Source organism: Mustela putorius, unplaced genomic scaffold (assembly GCF_011764305.1).
Source record: "Mustela putorius furo isolate JIRA1106 unplaced genomic scaffold, ASM1176430v1.1 tig00000430_pilon_pilon_pilon, whole genome shotgun sequence".
Classification (NCBI taxonomy): domain Eukaryota; kingdom Metazoa; phylum Chordata; class Mammalia; order Carnivora; family Mustelidae; genus Mustela; species Mustela putorius.
In genome coordinates, this window is record NW_025421377.1 from 13,551,061 (window position 1) to 13,572,406 (window position 21,346).

The window sequence follows — 21,346 nt, forward strand, 5'->3', positions numbered from 1 at the left end:
CGAGGAGTCTGCTGGAGAGTCTTTCTCTCCTTCTCTCTCTGCCCCTCCCCCCACCAACTCTTTTTCTCATGAAGCTTTAAAAATATATAAAAATTTAAAAATAAAATAAAAATGTATGCATTTGCCACACTTTGTATCTTCCTAAGCTCTTTTTGAACTGATCACATTTTTGGATGCGTATTAGACATCATAATGTCTAGAGGAATTATACATGGAAGTTATTTATGGTTTTAGCCGCAGCTTGTTATTATTACTTGCAGTAATTCTTAATGAGGGGAGTGGATATTTGATAGTCACTGGGGTTTTCTTCAAACTATAACTCTCCATGTTCTCTAATGTTCTCCCTGATGAAGAACAGTTATCTCCCTGAGATTCATTGCATTAGTTAACCACAGATTAGAATAGGTTTTATTATATCTTCTGTGTTTTTGTGGAGACAAATGTGTGAGTACCACTGATGTCAAGTGAAGCTGACTTTTTTTTTCTAATGTATTTGATTAATGTAGTTAATCAACAGCAGCCTCCATGATTTCTAGTTTTTATTCTGTGGCTCGGAAATCTCAGCAAATTGAAATCTGACACTGCATTTCTGACATTCTCTAAGGCTGAGAGTCTGTCAACTCCTGTTACAGGAGCTCTCCTGGCCACCCCTCATCGTGCAGTTTGCCGGAGTTCTCAGTGGAGGGAGAATGGACATTTTGACGAACCAAGTTCAAGACTTGACTGTCAATATCCCCATCCCACTTTGCTGCCTCTTTGATTATCTCCAGGCCCCCTTAGGGACATACTTACTGTGATCTCATGCTCCCTGAAGTATCCCTACTGAGTACTCTTGAGGTTACAGGATTAATTCCAAGAACAGAGGCAAATGTGACATTTAAAGAATCTTTTTACTTTAAGCCAAATGTAGGGGTGACAATTCCACAAGCAATTACTTGTCACAGTTTAATCACTAAAATCCATATACTCCCCCCCCCAGGGTTAGTATATGGAGATCTTCTTTAAGAAAAATATTCTGATATACTTAAAAACACTTCACATTTGGAGTCAAAATGCCCCTGGCCTTGCTATTTACTAGCTGCATGAGCTTGAGCAAGTTAGGCTCCTCTGCTTGTTTCTTTGATTTAAAAATATGAGCATATTGGCATAGTACCTACTTTTCAATCCCTGGAGATCATGTATGCACAAATGCATGTTAATTATTATATGTGGTAAAAGTCATGATCCTTGATTAGACATGAACTCGATATTACTTTATCTGCCGAGATTATTCTGAACCAATATAAAGTCGAAGATTTTTATTTTCATTTAACGTAGTTGGTAGCGTTTCAAACTAGTTCATTGGTCATAACACAGGACTTTGAAAACAAAAATTGATTTTGCAATCAAGTATGTAACATAGATAAACATTAGGCGTTTTCATAATTAAGATAATCTAAAGTTTTTAATAAACTGCATTACACATGGACTGCTACAAGTGCACACTCACTGTCTTACTTCTTTTATAATAGTGCTTTTAGTGTTCCATTGAAACATGGCCAGTGAATGCACAATATTCTTAGTTACCATTATGAGGGGCTCTGTATATTACAACGTCTCCACTGTGTCTGCTGTTAGCTAGAAAAATGCTGGGAGCAACAGCAGCTACTATCAACAGGGAGCCATATTAATTATTTGAAATGTGCCTCATAAGAGGAATCAGCAGAGTTTATTACAAGTCCAATATTACTTGAAACGGGAAGGTTACTCTAGCTGTTATCATAATCTATGTATCATTAACTTTCCTTGTTTAGGAAAAGAGATTAACAACCCTGTAAATTGCTATAGTGAGTGTGTAAAATATAACTGCATATTCCCATTGTAGAAAGAAATTGGTGAGTCCTCTGCTTCTACCCAAACTTTTTTTTAAGAAATGGTTTTTAAAAGTAGCTTTAGAAATTGAACTTACTCTGTGACTATGCTTTCTTGTCTCGAAATTCTAATTGCTTACTGAATCATCAGTATATAAAGCACAGTTACTTTGAACATACGAAATTTCTTTTGTTTGTTCTTAACTAGCAGTTTTTCCAAGCAGTGTCTTGGCCTCCAAATCAACACCTTAACTCATAAAACAGAAATTCTGTTACAAATAGTGTGTGAACTGGTAGCATGGTTTGCAAGGAATAGAAAATGAATTCATCTACCTACTTTTTATATCCTGGCTAGTTATTGTTCTTCCATAAAATACACTAAGTAGGTAGGAGTAGCTTTCTATTCAAATAATAGAAATAAATTCTAAAAACTAAAAAATATTAACCAGAGTTATAAAGTTATCTAAGTAACTGCTACTTGTGTGTTATTTGACATTGATGACAGTCTGCAGACTGCATATTACTGGTCTGGGACAATGAAATAAGTGTATCAGTTGAGAATAAGTGTTTAGAAACCTGCAAATTGAGAGACTACTTTTTGGTTTAATCTGACAATAAAAAATGTGGACTTGGGTTGTTATGTTTTTTTTCTTTCCATTTTATCTTTCTTGTAAATCATTTTCACTGTCTTTTTAAAAGTGTCATTTCACAATAAATGTGTAATTTAATAATAAAAAAATAGTTTAAGAAGGACTGATTTAATTGCTTGATGCTTGGATGATGCATAATGTTCCTGTGTTTGAATAGATTTGTTGACGTGAGATAATGAAAATTAATTCAGTGTGAAGAAAGATAATATTGCATCATTAAAAACAAACAAAAAAGTGTAAAGAGACATAACTGTAATGTCTGCTTAACATTTATTTTTGGGTCCACAGGGCAGGCACATCATGGACAGGTGTCCTACATCTCTCCACCCATTCACCTGGACTCTGAGCTAGAAAGACCTCCTGTTAGAGGTGAGTTGATTATTATTACAATGATCATCATTATTATTTAAAGGAAAAGAAACCCTATTCATTACTTTTGATGAAGACAATTCCATTACAGATAGTTATAAATATGTATTTTATAAGGCAGTTCCTATTTAAAAAGTGGGGGGGGGGCATAGTGTACAAGGAATCTGATAACAGAAAGAGGAATTCTTATTTATAACCTAAAATATAAAATACTGTTTTGAGAAATATTTGTAAACAAAATAAGAAATAGGGATAGATAATGATTCAACTAGTGGAGGACTAATTGAAAACCAACTTAGATTCAGAGATTAGCACATAACCATTACTTTTTAATTATAATTTTCTTCTGTCTTTTTAAAAATAAATTAATTTATCTTAACCTAAGGCATACTGACAGATTTATTTCCTTTCAAAGTGATATTTTATATTTCATTTTGAAAGTCTTTTTAGTATTAATATGGTCATTTGGTTTTAAAAATATATAAATTAAAATTACCTTAAATTGATGCCATCTGTTTAAAGATTCTTTTAAAATAACTAGTCATACAAAACAAAAATTAAAAGTAACATTTATTTTTCTGTAATCTACAAAATTTGTCTTTCCACTTTTAAAGAAATACTTATTATTTTCAAAATGTATTTTAATGTTCAAAGCTGATGTGACATAGACATATTTTCTTTTTTATTTTTATAAATACCAAATATTCTAAGGTTATTTTTTTGAAGAGTTAAGTGATGCAGGATATTTTCTAATACCTCCAGTAGTATTAATCACTTGATACAATAGAAGTCATTAGTCTGTCTTCTATAAGCATGTTTTCTATAGATGCTATTGCCTCCTCCGGTGGGTTTCTACCAATGTTTAAAGGCTCAGCTTTATCTTCAGTTCCCTGTCTATGCACTGTGGAGGAGGAGGGAGCGTGTGACTGTTCTCCAAATGGCCCCTGTGCTGGCCTCGGGTATTACCTGTGAGACACTGTCTGCACATTTCCCTGTCTCCTCCAGCCACTGGTCTATGCTTGGCACATAGTAGGAACTCATTCAGTGGTTTGTAAGTAACACAAAGTAGAGGTGACAACCTACATTCTGAAGGCTGCAGCCTCCTTTTTCAAGACGAAAAGGAAGCAGGAATGACAAGGAAATCCATGAAATGGAAGCACAGTGAACCAAAACGGATCTGTGAAAGTTGTGACATTTTTAAGGAAATGTGTTGGGTGCGCAGGAAATGAGAACAGTTCTAGAGGACGAGACTGACATGAGGCAGATTGGGAAGGATTCTCTATCACATGGAAAGATATTTGTATTTTACCCTAGGGGGGAAAAAAAGGTCATGAGATATTTTAATTTTTTAAAAATTGTTTTTCTAGGGTCACGTGGGTGGTGCAGTTGGTTAAGTGACCAGCTTTTGGTTTTGGCTCAGGTTGTGATCTCAGGGTCCTCAGGTGGAGTCTGATTAAGTTTCTCTCTTCCTCTCGTGCTCCCCCCACCCCTGCTCTCAAATAAATGAATAAATCTTGAAAAAAATGTTTTTCTAAGTTAGTGAGGTTTTTCATAACATTATGTTCTTGATATAAGAAAAAAATATCTCTGATGTCAGTATAGATGAGGAGAGATTAACAGAAGGAGGCTGTTTCAATAACCTAGGTAAACCATGACTGGGAAATTAGCATAAACTATGTCCACTAAAATGGCAAGGTCTGAGAATTTTTTTTTTAGATTTTATTTGTTTAATTACTTAAGTTTGAAGTATGTCCACTACAATGGCAGAATCTGAGGAATATATTTTTAAAGACTTTATTTATTTATTTAGAGATTGTATATGAGCATGGGGGCAGGCAGAGGGAGAGGGAGAGAGACTCTCAAGCAGACTATGCACTGAGCTCATTGAGCTTGACCTGGGGCTCAGTCCCCAAGCCCAAGATCATGACCTGGGCCAAAATCAAGGTTGGGTCCCAGCCCTCTGAGCCATCCAGGCCTCTAGGCCTAAGAAATATTTAAAGAGACATGGCATTTGACTGAACCGATAATAGGGAAAAGGAACAGAAAAGTCTCTAAGATTTTAGTATCTATCCATTGTTTAGATGCTTATGACATGATCCTTCATCATGAGGAATAGATGAATTTTAAATTGGGTTTTTTTTTTTTTTTTAAGACGTTTAATCCTTGGTACAACATTGTTCTTATCCAAGATGGATGTCTGTTTAAGCACTTAGGTGACTTTAATATAATTCATTTTTTCTGACATCATCTTGGACTGATTTGAGAAGAGTCCTGTCAGGTCATGGGTAGTAGGGTAGTGTAACAATATACTTCGAAAGTTGGTGGCTTATAACAAAAAAACATGTATTATAACTTTTAGAGTTGGATGAGTTGTATGTGTGCTGACTTGACTGAAGTTAGATGTTTAGTAGCTAGCAAGCCGGTTGATTTTGCAGGGGAGGATCTCAGTCCACATGCTGGGTAGCCACCTTAATGTCATCTGGAATGATGGTTGCATGAGACACATCCAGCAGTCTAGCACAGGCTCATTCCTATTGTGACAGGATTCCCGACAATAGGTAGACAAGTCCCAGAGCTCAAATATTTTTCTTTTTCTTTTCTTTTCTTTTTTTTTTTTAAGATTTTATTTATTTATCAGAGAGAGAGATGGGGAGAGAGCAAGCACAGGCAGACAGAATGGCAGGCAGAGGCAGAGGGAGAAGCAGGCTCCCCGCCAAGCAAGGAGCCCGATGTGGGACTCCATCCCAGGACGCTGGGATCATGACCTGAGCTGAAGGCAGCTGCTTGACCAACTGAGCCACCCAGGCGTCCCTTCAAGACTCTGCTTATATCCTGTTTGCTATGTCTCATTGGTCAAAGCAAGTCACATAGCCAATCCCAGACTTAAAAAGGGAGAAAAGGATTCCTAAGGCTGACTGAGGAACCACAATCCAAAGGACCATGGAAACAGAAAAAAGAGGAATTGGGTCATTTCAAACTACCATAGCAAGTCAGAAAAAGGATAAAATGAAGTGAGACAAAAATGGGCTGATAATAAAGAAATTTAGAGCCAAATGACTTAAACTTGGGAGTTCCAGACCTATTTTATCATGAGTTTCCCCAACCAGTACACAGAAGATCAGAAATAAGAACTTCACAGTGTCTTTGTGAGGATTAAGAGTAATACAGAGTAGAATCCCGCATCTGATAGGCCCTAAACAATGTGGCTATCCTCCCTACTTTCGGGCTCACTGTTGTGCCACAGGAAAGGGAACTGGACTTTGAAGCCAGACGGACCTGTATGACCTTGGGCAGCTTCTCTCTGTCCGCTGTAAATCAAGGATAATAATGTCACCCCAATAACTTTATTAGGATAATTAAAACAATAAGTGCCAAGTTCCTGGCAAATATATACCATAACAAGACCCTGAAGAGTTAGAAGGTAAGTAGGCATTATTAAGAGCTCCACTGCAAAATGAAATTATCTTGGTCAAAAGAGTGATGGTATTGACCTGGTAAAGAATGAAGTGTGTAAACCTAGCGATTCACAGACCTATACCCCTGGGGATAAAAATATATTAATGTTTATAAAAAATAAAAAAGTTATATATAAAAAAAAAAACAACAGAAGGTGACCACAACTCCTCCTCAAAAAAAAAAAAAAAAAAAAAGAATGAATTGCTAGAATCCAGCAGTCATCTCTGCTTGATATTGGCTTCAGATAGTACTCTCAACTTTAGAGTGATTGTCTTGGTAACTTCTACTTCTCACAGAGTTCCTTCCTCTGCATACATTGACCCAGAACTCTTCTTTAACTGCTCTGTGATTAAAGCAATTACAGTTATCGTTACTAGCTCATGACCACAATTCTGAAATATTCAGAGAACAGTTAAATAAAGGTGAAGAGGTTTATATAAATCACCATAACATTGAAAAAAATTTTTTTGCTTTTTTTTTCTTAAAACTATTTAGTATTTCATTAAAAACAAATATTGGAAATGGGATAGAGTTGGCATAATAATAGCATTATTTTGCAACCACTGAGTATTTCCTTTCAACTTTCAACTGTCACCCTCGATCTTCATTTGTTATTTATAAATATACTGAATACTTCTGCTTATACTTGCACGCAGTCAAATTGTATAAACAAACTCCACATATGTTTATATCTATAAGCAGAGAGAGAATTTCTCATGTATGTTGCATTTTTATATGAATTTATAAAATAATACATCAAGTTCTTTAAATAAAATGGAATTCTAGCTCCACTTAATGCTTTTTTGTGAGATATAGAACGATATACTTTGAACTCCCTAAAAATTAACATTAGCTAACCATTTCAGCTTTCCCTTTTCTTTTTCTCTTGTAATTATATACATATTGAGAATATGAAACATCTGTCTAGATATTACTATGTCTCTCTCTATATATATTTTCTTACTTTCTCTTTCTGTACCAATTTCTACTAATCTCCATGCGTGTTAATGTTTTAGGAATTATCGCTTTACACATTAATTCCTTATGCATTTTATAGACCTGTACTTTAATAGGAAAATCATATTTAATTTTCTGACATTCATCCAAGTAGTAATACAAAACAATGACATTTAAAATGTTATCAATATAGTTACCAATATTAGCACAGGAAACTTATCAATAGAAAATATTAACTAACATATAGTAACACATCAGATTGCTTCAGATATTTTACCATTTTATTCGGTTCTAATCTGAAATATTTTGGATTAAAAGTTGGTACTTTTATATATATTTAAACATACACACACACACACACATATATATATATATACATATATACATACAGTGATTAGTCTTTGAATATTTGAGATAGTGAACTAATTATTGGTAACTTTGGAATTGTGTTGTAAAACTCAGTTCTGAAAAACAATTAAGCAAGCATATTTCCAAAACATCATATTTTTGTCACATTTTCTCTTTTTTTTTTTGCTCCCTCAAATTCTTTATCATTTAAGAATCATTTTGATTTTAGTCCACATGTCACTATTCTCCCTCCTTTCAATTGTCTTGACTTCGTTATTTTCTATCCTTTCTTTAGGGAAAACATATGACATTGATGCATTTGTTTGTCATAACATGTTTCTTCTTTAGTACTGTGCATTTTAGACCAACATGCTCTTAGTAACCATATAGAAAATGTAGTAGCAGTTTACCGAATAGCCTTGAATAAAATTTGTAATCTGCATTTCAAAGTAGCAGCAGTTTTTAAATTCTGTAGAACTTACCCACTGATGAGTAAATTTGAGAGATTCTGTTCTTTAAATCTAATGTGATCATATGTGGCATTTGGTTACATAATTTATGCCTGTGATAGCTTTATATGCATTCTTCAATTTACAGATTTTATTACTGAATAGGGGTATAAATTCCAGTAGTTTACTGGTGCATTAATGTCACAATACATTACAAGGTAATTAACCAGAGCTGCCACTATAAATAGAAAAATAGTCACAGCCCTCACTATAAACTACTTAATAAAAATAAGATCCTGAATCAGCATTCACCATTATAGTAATTTTTCTTGCCATATGTCTCATTAATCAGAACTTTAAAAAAATCCCTCATCTAGCACCACCATTATTTTTGAACCTTTCATTATTAAAGCAAGTTTTTATATCATTTTCTAGTTAGTTTAATGGGATTGATTATATATTTCTGTATGCAAATATGTTACATGCTTTTGAGACATAGTTCCCATTTTTTATATTATAATTGGGAAATGAAAAACTGGTTTTTGGTAGTTTTGTAGCAGATTTGTAAGTAAGCACATTGGAGTTCTTAGCAGGACTCATTAAGAGTTGCAGTTCTTGGGGCACCTGGTGGCTCAGTGGGTTAAGCCGCTGCCTTTGGCTCAGGTCATGATCTCAGGGTCCTGGGGTCCAGTCCCTCGGCAGGCTCTCTGCTCAGCAGGGAGCCTGCTTCCTCCTCTCCCTGACTGCCTCTCTGTCTACTTGTAATCTCTGTCAAATAAATAAATAAATACAAAGCTTAAAAAAAAAAAAAAAAAAGAGTTGCAGTTCTGAAGGTCATGTGTTCTCACCAACTATATTTTCTCCCTGAGCTTTATTTTGCCTCCTAACTACTCAAATGCAAAACCCCTCCCCGCCAGTGTTATGTCTATATTACAGGCAGACTGACTCAATGAAGGTGCTTGGGCAGGAATTTGCATTGGGAGCTGAATCAGAATCCTAAGCAGAAGTATATATTATTTGAGACTCCAATGTATCAGTTGAGGCATACCCTTGAGTTGAGACTTTATAGTTTTGTTTTTGATGTTGTTTTGCTTCATTCTTTTTCTGTATAATTTTGTGACAGCCTTGGCTATTATAGAACCCAACCTAGGAATCCTTCATAACATCACTAGTAATTCAAGTTAAATAAATTCCTGTCAATAACCCACAAAAAAAAATTGTCTTCTGAAGACTGTCCTCCATTTATATTACTAAGAATGATATTTATGATGTTCTGCTGTATAAAAAGTTTTAACAGTTACCGATAACTCTCCACCTTCCAATGTAGTAAACCACTAGTAATAATGCTGGTGAAAACAGTTTGTATCTATTTTGTATAATCTTTCTTTAGGTAAGATCTTACATTTAATTAGAAGTCTAACACTAAATACAAATTTATGTATTTGCTAATTTGTTAACAGTTACAATTTATACTCAGGGGGAAAAAAGCTAAAATATTTGGGCACATTTGAAAAACTACATCTATTTTTTTAGGTCTTTTTTTATTTGCTATAATAAACTGAGTAATATAAATATGGTTCCATTGGCACATAATCAATGAACTAGAATAATGCCAGGCATTAAGTTTCATGTGCAAATTGAATTACATTCAGCAAATCCACATTGAAAATATTTTTTAAAGTTCAAAATAAACAGATGGTCCTGCCTGGTGTGTCTATATTAAAAATAGGCTGTAGCCAAAGATTTAGCATCACAAATTAGAGACATTAGCACATGACACTATCGAGTGGAATATAAAAACATTTGAAATTGATTAAAATAAAATAAGAACAAGACATCTGGCATTCTTATTGAGGAGTCTCTGGGCCTATTTTTTAGTAATCTATGGCAGTATTTTTCTAACTTATCTTATTAGCAGACATTATATGGTAGAACAAAATTTCCTAGTTTTATCCACCCTTAACCCAAGGGAATAAAAATGAAACTTGCATATAACAAATTGCTTTGACCATGTTAAATAAACATGCTTTTTCTATACTTTTAAATGCCAAACATTTTTTTTTTTTACTATTTAAAGTATACTGAGAACACCTGCAAGATAGAACTTGTTAATATTAATGGTAAATACCATTCCCATTCATCAAGTACATATCTTGTGTCGGACACAGGAAAAACTATTTTATATGCATTGTCTCATTTCATTTTACAAGGATCCTGCCACTTTTTCATTCAGACTTACTGGTCATTATTGTATTTCTAGCTTCAGGCCTACTATAGTAATACATGAAATTGGGTTGATTTAATTGGAATTAAATGCTAAACTTAATGGTAAAATATATTTTTTATTTAGTATTGTTAGGGATAACTATGAAGGCTTTGTAAATTACAATATAATTTACAAATAAAAGTCAGTATTTAAAAGCCAACGTTTATCATTTGAAACAATGTAGCACAATCCTGCAGGTTCCTTGTGGTATATAATTCATATGTTGAGAAGAATTATTCCAGAAAGTAGCTTGGCCCACTAGTTTTTTACAGTAGGTTCTTGGTCATCTTGTCCTGGTAGCCTCCCAGTGAACCTGAATGAGAAGGAAGATAGAGTTTGTTTGAATTCTACTTCCACATTGGCTCACGGAAGTTATATTCTTAGTACTTAGAGGACATTAAATGGAGAATTGATACTGTTGTGATCTGAACAACCTCTTTCAGGTTCAGGGTGGCTGATGGTAGATCCAGTGATAATGATCCTTGACTTGAGTATGACATTTCCTCTGTGGAGTCTGTTGCTCAAGGCAAAGGAAAATCTCTGGAAGTAGGATGGATCTAAGCAGCTCTGACCAGGGTTCAGTTCTTTGAACTTCACACCTCCCCACGCACCCCCCATTCCCAGTACCCTCTGCCCTCCAGAGATTGCTCACTGGCCCAACTCTCCTAAGATTGCTTCTTTAAGTTCCGGGACTGATTACTCTTTGTTTTTCGTGGCTTTTATTTGTATTTGGAAAGATAGGGGTGTATGCTTTATCTTGTTCAGAGAGAAAATATTTAGCTTTTTTTGAATGCCACAACGTCTTATAGCAAGCTATTGGTAGTTGATAATAATAGTAATAAAAATTATAATAGTTAACATTTATCTTTAAATCTGACATTCAAACTGAAATTTACCCACATGATCCTCTTTCTCCCAATTATGGTAGAAAACCAATCATAATATTCTTCTGAATATTCCAATAAACACATTACTTTTGAGTGGACATGGTATGAATGTTCAGTATTTATAATTAACATTTGTGCCTGGTTCTATTTGGAGTACATGATATGGATTATTAATTTTAGTAATTTCATGAAGCAGGTAGTATTATTATAATTTTGTGAATGAAAAAAATTGAGCCATAGAAAGTTTCTTTAACTTCATAAAGGTCAGATTAAGTATTAAACATTGGACCCAGGATTCAAACCCAGAAACCTGTAAAAATTCTACTTTGTCATTTTTTCATTTATACAGTAAGGATCATGATTTAATTTCTAAAACAATATACTATAGCATGTAATTATTAATGAAACATATTACCAACAAGGGATTGGGAGATCTATCCATAGTATAGTATCTTATTTTTTTTATAGTATAGTATTTTAAAGAAAATTCCTCACCATCTCTATTAGTCATCTTAAGAAAACAATAAGGCACAAGTGTGAACACTTTACTATTTACTACACAGTTACCAATAAGTTTTTTGTGTGTCCATTGTCTTTTTCCATAAAATAAAATACCTTCGTTGTAGTGTTACACTATTACTTTTTGCTCTTTTCATAAAATATCTTATTGTTTCTCTCAAAAGAAGTGTGGAAAATCATACCATAAAAAGAGAAGTCAGGCATTGTGATAAAATATCCCCATTTCTATAGTTTTCAGTGTTCTCTCCCACAAATGGTTATTATTTGTGTAATCACCAGAAAATAATTTTATAGCAGTATACTAAAAATAAGTTAACTTGTTGCCTGGAGGAGACAGCTAGCTGATAAATGTGTTGACTGCTACTACCAAAGCCTGGGGTGGGGTGACGGAGGAGGTTTTGATTTCCAAATGGAACAATCATCCTTATCCCTACCTACGGAATGGTCACAGCTGCAAAGTTCTACTTCTTCCATGTACTCACACACATATGGACTCACACACACACACCCATGCCTCTCAGGAGTATCTTTAATGTAGTTATTCTTACTTCACAATCGATTTAAAAGACAGCATGATAAAATTTATATAGGATAAATCCTTAAATTTTAGAGTATCTTTCACTCTTAAAGTCAATTGCCTAAGATTAGATAAATATCTTTTTTTTTTTTAAGATTTTATTAATTTATTTGGGAGACAGAGATCACTAGTAGGCAGAGAGGCAGGCAGAGAGAGAGGAGGAAGCAAGCTCCCTGCTGAGCAGAGAGCCCGATGTGGGGCTCGATCGCAGGACCCTACTGAGCCGCTCAGGCACCCAAGATCTCTTTTCTCTAAAGATACATTTATATGCCGGACAGTAAGGACAGTAAGGGTTGGGACTGTTACCAACATAACATTCCCTTACACGTCACTATTGGTGAATGAGGATCTTGTTTCCTCAGCTCCTAAAAATTGTATTCTTCTCTATGGGAAGTGTTGACTTTGGCAATTATTCATCCTGTAACACCCCAAATGGTGTTACCTTCACACTAAGAGGTACTCAGCTCCCTCAATGTGTATTGAGAAGCACTTTTTTCTTTGTTAGCTGTATCTCTGGGTCTAGCAATTACTTCCAGTACTTTTTTTTTTTTTTTTTTTAAGATTTTACCCATTTATTTGACAGAGAGAACACAACCAGGGTTAGCGGGAGAGGGGGATGCAGGCTCCCCACTGAACGAGGAGCTGGATGCAGGACTCGATCCCAGGATCCCGAGACCACGACCTGAGCTGAAAACAGCCACTCTAACTGACAGCCCCCCAGGCACCCCAGTTACTTCCAGTTCTTAAGAATCCAGGGAAAAACAGGTTCCCTTACTGGAGCAGGTGCTCCTGTTAAATTTGGCATCACATTCTCCTAGATGGAATCACACGAAAGTATATGGTTTAAATACTAATGCTTGCATTTAATCTGCTAACTCCACCCCAGGTGGCTAACTATATGATCACGGAAAAATCTCATCGCCACCACAACAACCACCTATTTCCCAAATTTCTTTAAGTATCAAATACTAAATATGATATTATATGTGAAAGTCCTTTCTTACCATATAAAATGCTTATGTAAATATTGCTCAGTATAATATAGCAGCAGTCTTTATTGTTCTAGTCTAAGACTCAGTGTAGCTCATACATGCTAAGATCAGTAAGACCTCAGAGTTTACAATGTTCTTATCCTCCTTAAATCTTACCAACTTAATTATAATACAGTATTGTATTAAAAATAACCAGTTTTGGGGGCACCTGGGTGGCTCAGTGGGTTAAGCCACTGCCTTCGGCTCAGGTCATGATCTCGGGGAGCCTGCTTCCTCCTCTCTCTCTCTCTCTCTCTCTCTGCCTGCCTCTCTGCCTACTTGTGATATCTCTCTGTCAAATAAATAAATAAAATCTTTAAAAAAAATAACCAGTTTTTTTCTGTGAGTGTATAATTTCAAACATGTATTAAACAAAAATCTATAGATCAGCTTTTTTTCAGTACTCTTCCAAAAGACTAACTTTCAGTCAGTGTTCAACAAGAATTTCTGTTTTTTAAAGATTTTATTTATTTGACAGAGATCACAAGTAGGCAGAGAGGCAGGCGGAGAGAGAGGAAGGGAAGCAGGCTCCCTGCTGAGCAGAGAGTCCAATGCAGGACTCGATCCCAGGACCCCGAGATCATGACCCGGGCCCGAAGGCAGCGGCTCAACCCACCGAGCCACCCAGGCGCCCCTCAACAAGTATTTTCTAAGTGATTGCATCTTACGCATGGGTTAGATTCTGAAGTTAGTAAGCAAGGTCCAAAAACAAAGCCCACCTTCAGAAATCCTCTAAACTATCCACAAAATACAGTATACCTAGCAGTGAGTTTAATACCTAAACCCCTTTTTGTCTGTGGTGATACTTATTTGATGAACAGCGTGGGGAACCATAGAACTGAAGAAACTCTCCCTATCATCCTTTCACTCATGGCCAAGGGCTCATTGATTAAAATGCCAAATGAAAAATTTTCCCAAATGGCTTTCAGAATGTATATAGTTGAATTTAAGTAAAATTAATTCTGCTGTGGCAGTACTATACTGAATGCCAACTATTTGCCATATACTTTACAGGGGACTGGCAATGCAGTGAGACACAAGAAAGGAAAGATGTTTGTCCTCATGGGCTTTACCTTGTATTGGAGAAAGTCAACAATAGGTCAATTATATATTACAGAAATAAGATTAGGAATGGGTTATGGTTAGAGGTAAAAGAGAGATATAAGGTGGATGGTCAAAAATAACCACTCTAGGGGAACCTTGATGGCTCAGCCAGGTAAGTATGTGCCTTTGGCTCAGGTGATGATCTCAGGGTCCTGGTATCGAGCCCCATGCTGGCATTCTTGCTTTCAGGAAAGCTACTTCTCCCTCTCTTTCCTGCTTGTGCTCTCTCTTGCTATCTCTCTCTCAAATAAATAGATAAAAATCTTTTTTTTTTAAAGATTTTATTTATTTATTTGACAGACAGAAATCACAAGTAGGCAGAGAAGCAGGCAGAGAGAGAGGAGGAAGTAGGCTCCCTGCTGAGCAGGGAGCCTGACGTGGGGCTTGATCCCAAGACCCTGGGATCATGACGCGAGTCAGAGGCAGAGGCTTTAACCCACTGAGCCACCCAGGCACCCCAATAGATAAAAATCTTTAGAAAAAAAAAAGAAGAGAAAAGAGAAAGAAAAACCACTCTAGGAATATGATTATTGAGCTGAACTCTGAAGAATGAAGGTGAGTTGCATACTGAGTTGTATCTGTTCTTTATATATTCTGGATACTAACCCTTTATCAGATATGTCATTTGAAAAATCTCTCATTCAGTAGGTTGCCTTTTAGTTTTATTGATTGTTTCTTTCACTGTGCAGAAACTTTTGATTTTGATATAGTTCCAGTAGTTTATTTTTGCTTTTGTTGCCCTTGCCTCAGCAGACCTATCTAGAAAAATGTTGCTACAGCCTCTGTCAAAAATATTACTGTCTGTACTCTCTTCAAGGATTTTTATGGTTTCAGGTGTCACATTTAGGTCTTTAATCCCTTTTGAGTTTATTTTTCTGTATGGTGAAAGAAGTTGATCCAATTTCATTATTTACATGTGGCTGTCCAGTTTTCCTAACATCATTTGTTGAAGAGACTTTTTCCCATCGTATATTCATTCCTCCTTTGTCAAAGATTAATCGACCATATAATCATAGGTTTATTTCTGGGTTTTCTATTCTACTTCATTGATCTATACGTCTGTTTTCATGTCATCATCATATTGTTTTAATTTTACTACCACCTTGTATTATAACTGAATATCTGGAATTGTGATGCCTCCAGTTTTGTTTTTCTTTTTCAAGATTGCTTTGGCTATTTAAGATCTTCTTTGGTTCCATACAAATTTTAGGATTATTTGTTCTAGTTCTGTGAAAAATGCTTCTGGTATTGTGATAAGGATTATAACAAATCTGTAGATTGCTTTGAGTAATATATACATTTTAACAATATTCATTCTTCTATCCCATGAGCATGGAATGTCTTTCCATTTCTTTGTACTGTCTTGAAATTTTTCATCAGTGTTTTATAGTTTTCAGAATATAGGTCCTTTACATTGTTTGTTAAGTTCATTTATTGATTTGGTACAATTGTAAATGGGATTGTTTTCTTTTTCTTTTTTTTTCCCTTAAGATTTATTTATGTATTTTGAGGTAGAGGAGGGGCAAAAGAAGAGTGAGAGAGAATCCCAGACAGATATGGTGCAGAGTATGGAGCCTGACGTGGGGCTCGATCTCACAACCCTGAGATCGTGACCTCAGCTGAAACCAAGAGTTGGATGCTTAACCTGCTGAGCCACCCAGGCACCCCTGGGATTCTTTCCTTAATTTCAGTTTATGCTGCTTCATTATTAGCATATAGGAAATCCAACAGATTCCTGTACATAATTTTACATCCCATGACTTTACTGAATTCATTTATCAGTTCTAGTACTTTTTTTGGTGGCATCTCAGGATTTTCCATGTATAGTATTATGTCATCTGAAAATAGTGAGAGTTTTACTTCTTCCTTATTAATTTGGATGCTCCTTTTTTTTTTTTTTAATATTATCTAATTGCTGGGTCTAGGCCTTCTAGTACTATGTTGACTAAATATGGTAAGAGTGGACCAGTTTTGCTCCTGATAGTAGGGGAAAATCTCTCAGTTTTTTTTTTTTTTTTTTTTTTTTTTTTTACCATTGGCTATGATGTTAGCTGTGGGTTTTTCATATAAGGCCATTATTATGTTGAGGTGTGTTCCCTCTAGACCTACTTTGCAAAGGGTTTTTATTATGAATAGATGTTGTACTTTGTCAAATGTTTTTTGACAATGATCATATGGTTTTTGTCCTTTTTCTTACTGGTGTTATATAATCATGTTGACTGTTTTGTGAATATTAAACCACCTTTGCATCCTTGGAATAAATCCCCATTGATCATGGTGTATCTTTTTTTTTTTTTTAATGTATTGTTGGATTCAGTTTGCTAATATTTTGTTAAGGAATTTTGCATCTATGTTCATGAGAAATATTGGCCTATAGCTCTCTTTTTTTGTATTGTCTTTATCTGGCTTTGTATCAAGGTGATGTGACTTCATAAAATGAATGAATTTGGAAGTTTTCTTTCCTCTTGTCTTTTTTTTTTTTTTTGAATAGTTTGAGGAAATAAGTATTAACTCTTCTTTAAATACAAAAAAAATTTTTTTTTTTTAATCTTAAAAAAAAATAAAAGAGTGGCTCAGTTAAGCATCTGTCTTAGGTTCGGAGGGAGAAGCAGGCTCAGGTCCCTGATGTGGGAATGAGCTCCACATCAGGCTCCCTGCTCAACAAGGAGCCTGCTTCTCCCTCTCCCTTTGCTCCTTCCTGCCCTTCTAATGCTCTCTCAAATAAATAAACAAACAAACAAACAAATAAATAAAATCTTTAACTCTTCTTCAGATGTTTGGTAGCATTTGCCTGTAAATCTATCCATTCCCAGACTGTTGTTTTTTGGGAATTTTTGGATTACTGATTCAATTTCATTGTTAGTAATCAGTCTGTGCATATTTTCTATTCTTCCTGCATTCATTTTGGTAGTTTATGTTTCTAGGAATTTAACCATCTCATCTCTATTGTACAATTTGTTGGCACGTAGGTTTTCATAGCATTCTGTTACAATTGTTTCTATTTCTGTGATCTTGGTTGTTATTTTTCCTCTTTCATTAGTGATTTTGTTTCTTTTGTTCCTCTCTCTTTTCAAATAATTCAATTAAAAAATGGGCAGAAGACACGAATAGGCATTTCTCCAAAGGAGACATGCAGATATCCAATAGGTACATGAAAAGATGTTCAAATCACTTAACATCAGGGAAATGCAAATCAAAACTACAATGATGTATCACTTCACACCTGTCAGATTGACTAAAATAAAAAACACAAGAAACAAGTATTGGCAAGGATGTGGAGAAAAAGGAACTCTCTTGCACTTTTGGTGGGAATATATATATCTATATATATTTTATATTTTATATATATTATGGGAATATTATTCAGTCTTAAAAAAGAATAAAAATTTTCCATTTGCAGTAAAATGGGTAGAACTAGGGTATAGTCCTAAGGGAATAAGTCAGTCAGAAAAAGACAAGTACCATATGATCTCAATCTTCATGGAACTTAAGAAACAAATCAAGTGAGCAAAGGAGAAAAAAGAAAGAGACAAGCCAAGAAACATATATATTTTTTTCTTAGATTTTGTTTATTTGAGAGAGAGAGAGAATGAGTGATGGGGAAGGGCAGAGGAAGAGAGAGAGAGAGAAAGAGAGAGAGAAGGGGACGCCTTGCTGAGAAGCCCAATGTTGGGTTCCATTCTAGGATCTGGAGATCATGACCTAAGCTGAAAGCAGCCACTTAACTGACTGAGCCACCCAGGCATCCCAAGAAACAGACTCTTAAGTATAGAAAACAAAATGTTAGTCACCCGATGGGAGGTCGGTGAGGGGGTGTGTGAAATCAGGGATAAGGAAGAAAGATAGACTTATCATGATGAATAAAATAAAATACAAAAAATGATAAAATGATTTCAAAATCACATAAATGGACATGATACTTTCTGGAACAAATTGAGATAGGAACTAAGGATATAGGCAGAGTACTTCTATAAGATTCAGATCATGCACCTTTTTTTTTTTTTTTCCAAATTAAAAACAGAGATGGGCAAGTGTTAAAATAGTAAAAACAAATTTTTTTTTTCTTTTTTGCCCCAGAGCCTTTGCAATAGGGGAAAAGAGACCTCAGTACAGAATGGGCATCAACTCCAAGCATAGCATGGATAAGTGAGACTGTGTAGCCAAGGAGCAGGGTGGAAGGTCACTGGATGGAAAGTTACTAAGAGGAAATGTCAGGAGGATTCTGGAATTAACTTGATGGGATTCTCACTAAGGACAAGCCAGAGTGATCAGACATCACTGAGGGGGCGGTAGAGGATAAGAAACCTGGTCAGCTACAGAGGGCAATCAGATATGGAGTGTGGGGGGTTCTGGCTAAAATAACTTAGTAGGGGTGCCTGGGTGCTTCAGTGGGTTAAAGCCTCTGCCTTCAGCTCAGGTCATGATCTCAGGGTCCTGGGATCGAGCTCCACATCAGGCTCTCTGCTCAGTGGGGAGCCTGCTTCCCTTCCTCTCTCTCTGCCTGCCTCTCTGCCTACTTGTGATCTCTGTTTGTCAAATAAATAAATAAAATAAATATAAAATAACTTAGTAGGTAGGGCTCCTTGCTATAACTGGCTTTTACACAGGTGTACAGATGGTCCTAAGGGAAGTTTCAGGAACCTAATCAAAGTTTGGTCAAGCAAAGAGTCTTTGTTATCCTAGAAGGCCATGAAAGGAGTTGGGATTTAAGAGATATGAAGGTTTAAAAGCCCCTGAAGGGTTTTTACAACAGAATACTACTTAATCTGATTTTGATTTTTAAAAGATGACTCAAGGTGGAGAATGGCTTAGCGAGAGGTAAATCCAGTCATCTAGGTATGGCCTTTCCTTAAAATTTCATTTACAGAATTCTCTCTTGCTACTTAAATTCTCTGTAAATTCTCTTCCCTCTGTCTCTTCCATTTTCCACATTACTAGCTCCTGGGTAATGTGTGACTTCTCATCTCTGATTCAGAAGTAGCTGACGGATTTGGAAACAGGCAAATTCAGACTGCTGTGGGAACGAGTGCTGAGCCTTTTGGAAGCAGGAGCTGAGGGAACACATGTCTAGACTCCACTCAGTGCCGGGGGCGGGGGGGGGGGTTACGGGGAAGGGGGGTTTCAGTGCCAACAGGGAGGACGAGGATTTCCTAACATGTAACCAGTGAAAAGACTGCATTTGCTCATCCCTTAAGGATCAAATTCTCAAACTACACGCTGAATATTGATTCTGTTAAAATAGGCATTGTTTGAGATTCTTGGCTGGTGACTGTGAGGCTGTTGATCTTTTGGTGAGGTTAGTCTGTACTGCCTTTGGAACTGGACGAGGCTTCAGTGTCTGTCCACCATTGATATGGCAGGAACTAAGAAAAAAGAAACTGGGAAAAGGGCTTGTAGCTCAGATGGTAATAGACCTCTGTGGACTAAGCCTAGCCGTTCTAAGTGTCCTAACTACAGACATCATCGGGGAACTACAAAAGACTTCAGGCATAGAAGGCATTAATCCAACTATTTTGCATCAGAATGTGGATTGAAATGCTTAGGATGGATTGGGAGCAGAGAGAATTAGTAGGTTATTTCAAGAAAGGTTTCTTGAAAGTATAAACTAAAAGACAATAGCAAGGGGAGTAAAAGAAATATGATGGAACCATAGTTATTGTAGGTAAAACGTGAGATTGGTGTCTGGATATAAGAGAGCAATAAGAGGTAATTATTGGGTTACTAATTTGGATAACTGGGTGGATGTTGATAGTGTTCTGTAAGCAAGCGTAGTTCATGTATGAACTAAAGATCACCTATTACTAACTTTTGGAAAATATGTGTAACATGAAATATGATTGGAAATCGGGGAGGTGTAAAAAAATAATAATTTCAAAGGTATCTGAGACCTTTAGCCTTTTACAAGCAATTGAATTGGCCCTTTGGTCACCAGGTGGTTAGTTATCACAAGATGTAATTTATTTAGAAAAGTATGACTAGTGGATTTATGTGATACTGAGTCTGATAAAGTTCTTTCCTGGAACCTGAAAGGCATGCCTGTCAGACTTTATTTAGGTTTTAATGAATGAATAAATGAAACCAAGGCTATAGAGTGAAAACCACCTGTGGTTACCAAATGGTCCATGCCTTTCCTGTGTTTCACTATTTTGAACAATTGTACTTCTTCATTTCAAATGTGTGTGTTCATTTGAGAGGGGCGCCTCAGGGCATACGCCTTGGTTGGTTAGATAAAACCATTCTTGAAGATAGAACACAGAACATACAGGCTGCTCGGCAAGCGTATAACACCAAGAATACCAGATGGAGAATATCGTAGCCTTGTACTTGTGATTTCTTAAAGTTAAAAAAGGAGAACGGGAGGTAAACATTGAAATTTTGCTTCCGTTGTTTTTTTTTTTTTTCCTGTTATATAAAAATGTGACAGGGTATCTTCGAGAAAATGGGTTTAGAAGCGAATCCTCAGAGTTGTAAAATCACTGCCCCCAAGAAAAATTTATGGTATTATTTTTCTTTATAAAATCTACCCAAGCTAAAATATTTTCTGATGAGTTTAAATGCCTAGGAACTACTGCTCTGGAGAATTTCTTAATGGAGTACTTCATTTTGCACTTTATTGAAATGTGTACTTTGAAAACATTGGTGAAATTTACCATTTCCCACCTGGCACCAGCAGCAGCTGGAGCCTGGACCGTTTTCAATGGCCTGCACTCCTGCAGCACTAATCTAAAGCGAATGCCACTAGAAAAGCGACCTCCGTACCCCTTCTTCTGTGAAACGTACCTCAGGTAAAAGGAAGAACACGACATGTTATTAAAGGTCCGGCTGTTCTCCTTTCTCTTCTTTTCCCTTTCCATCTCTACTACTCTGAACCTATTATGAGTGG

At 35.8% G+C, this 21,346-nt stretch overlaps 1 protein-coding gene across 18 annotated transcripts in view; it reads left to right on the forward strand.

The window, feature by feature from the left end:
* The window catches only part of ADGRL3 (adhesion G protein-coupled receptor L3), an 839,163-nt gene that overhangs the window by 572,769 nt on the left and 245,048 nt on the right, over nucleotides 1-21,346 (forward strand). For all 18 annotated transcript variants that reach the window (XM_045079818.1, XM_045079821.1, XM_045079816.1 and 15 more), the window contains one exon: nucleotides 2,789-2,869. In XM_045079818.1, the coding sequence (XP_044935753.1) occupies nucleotides 2,789-2,869 (81 nt within the window). The remainder of the gene's footprint in view (nucleotides 1-2,788; nucleotides 2,870-21,346) is intronic.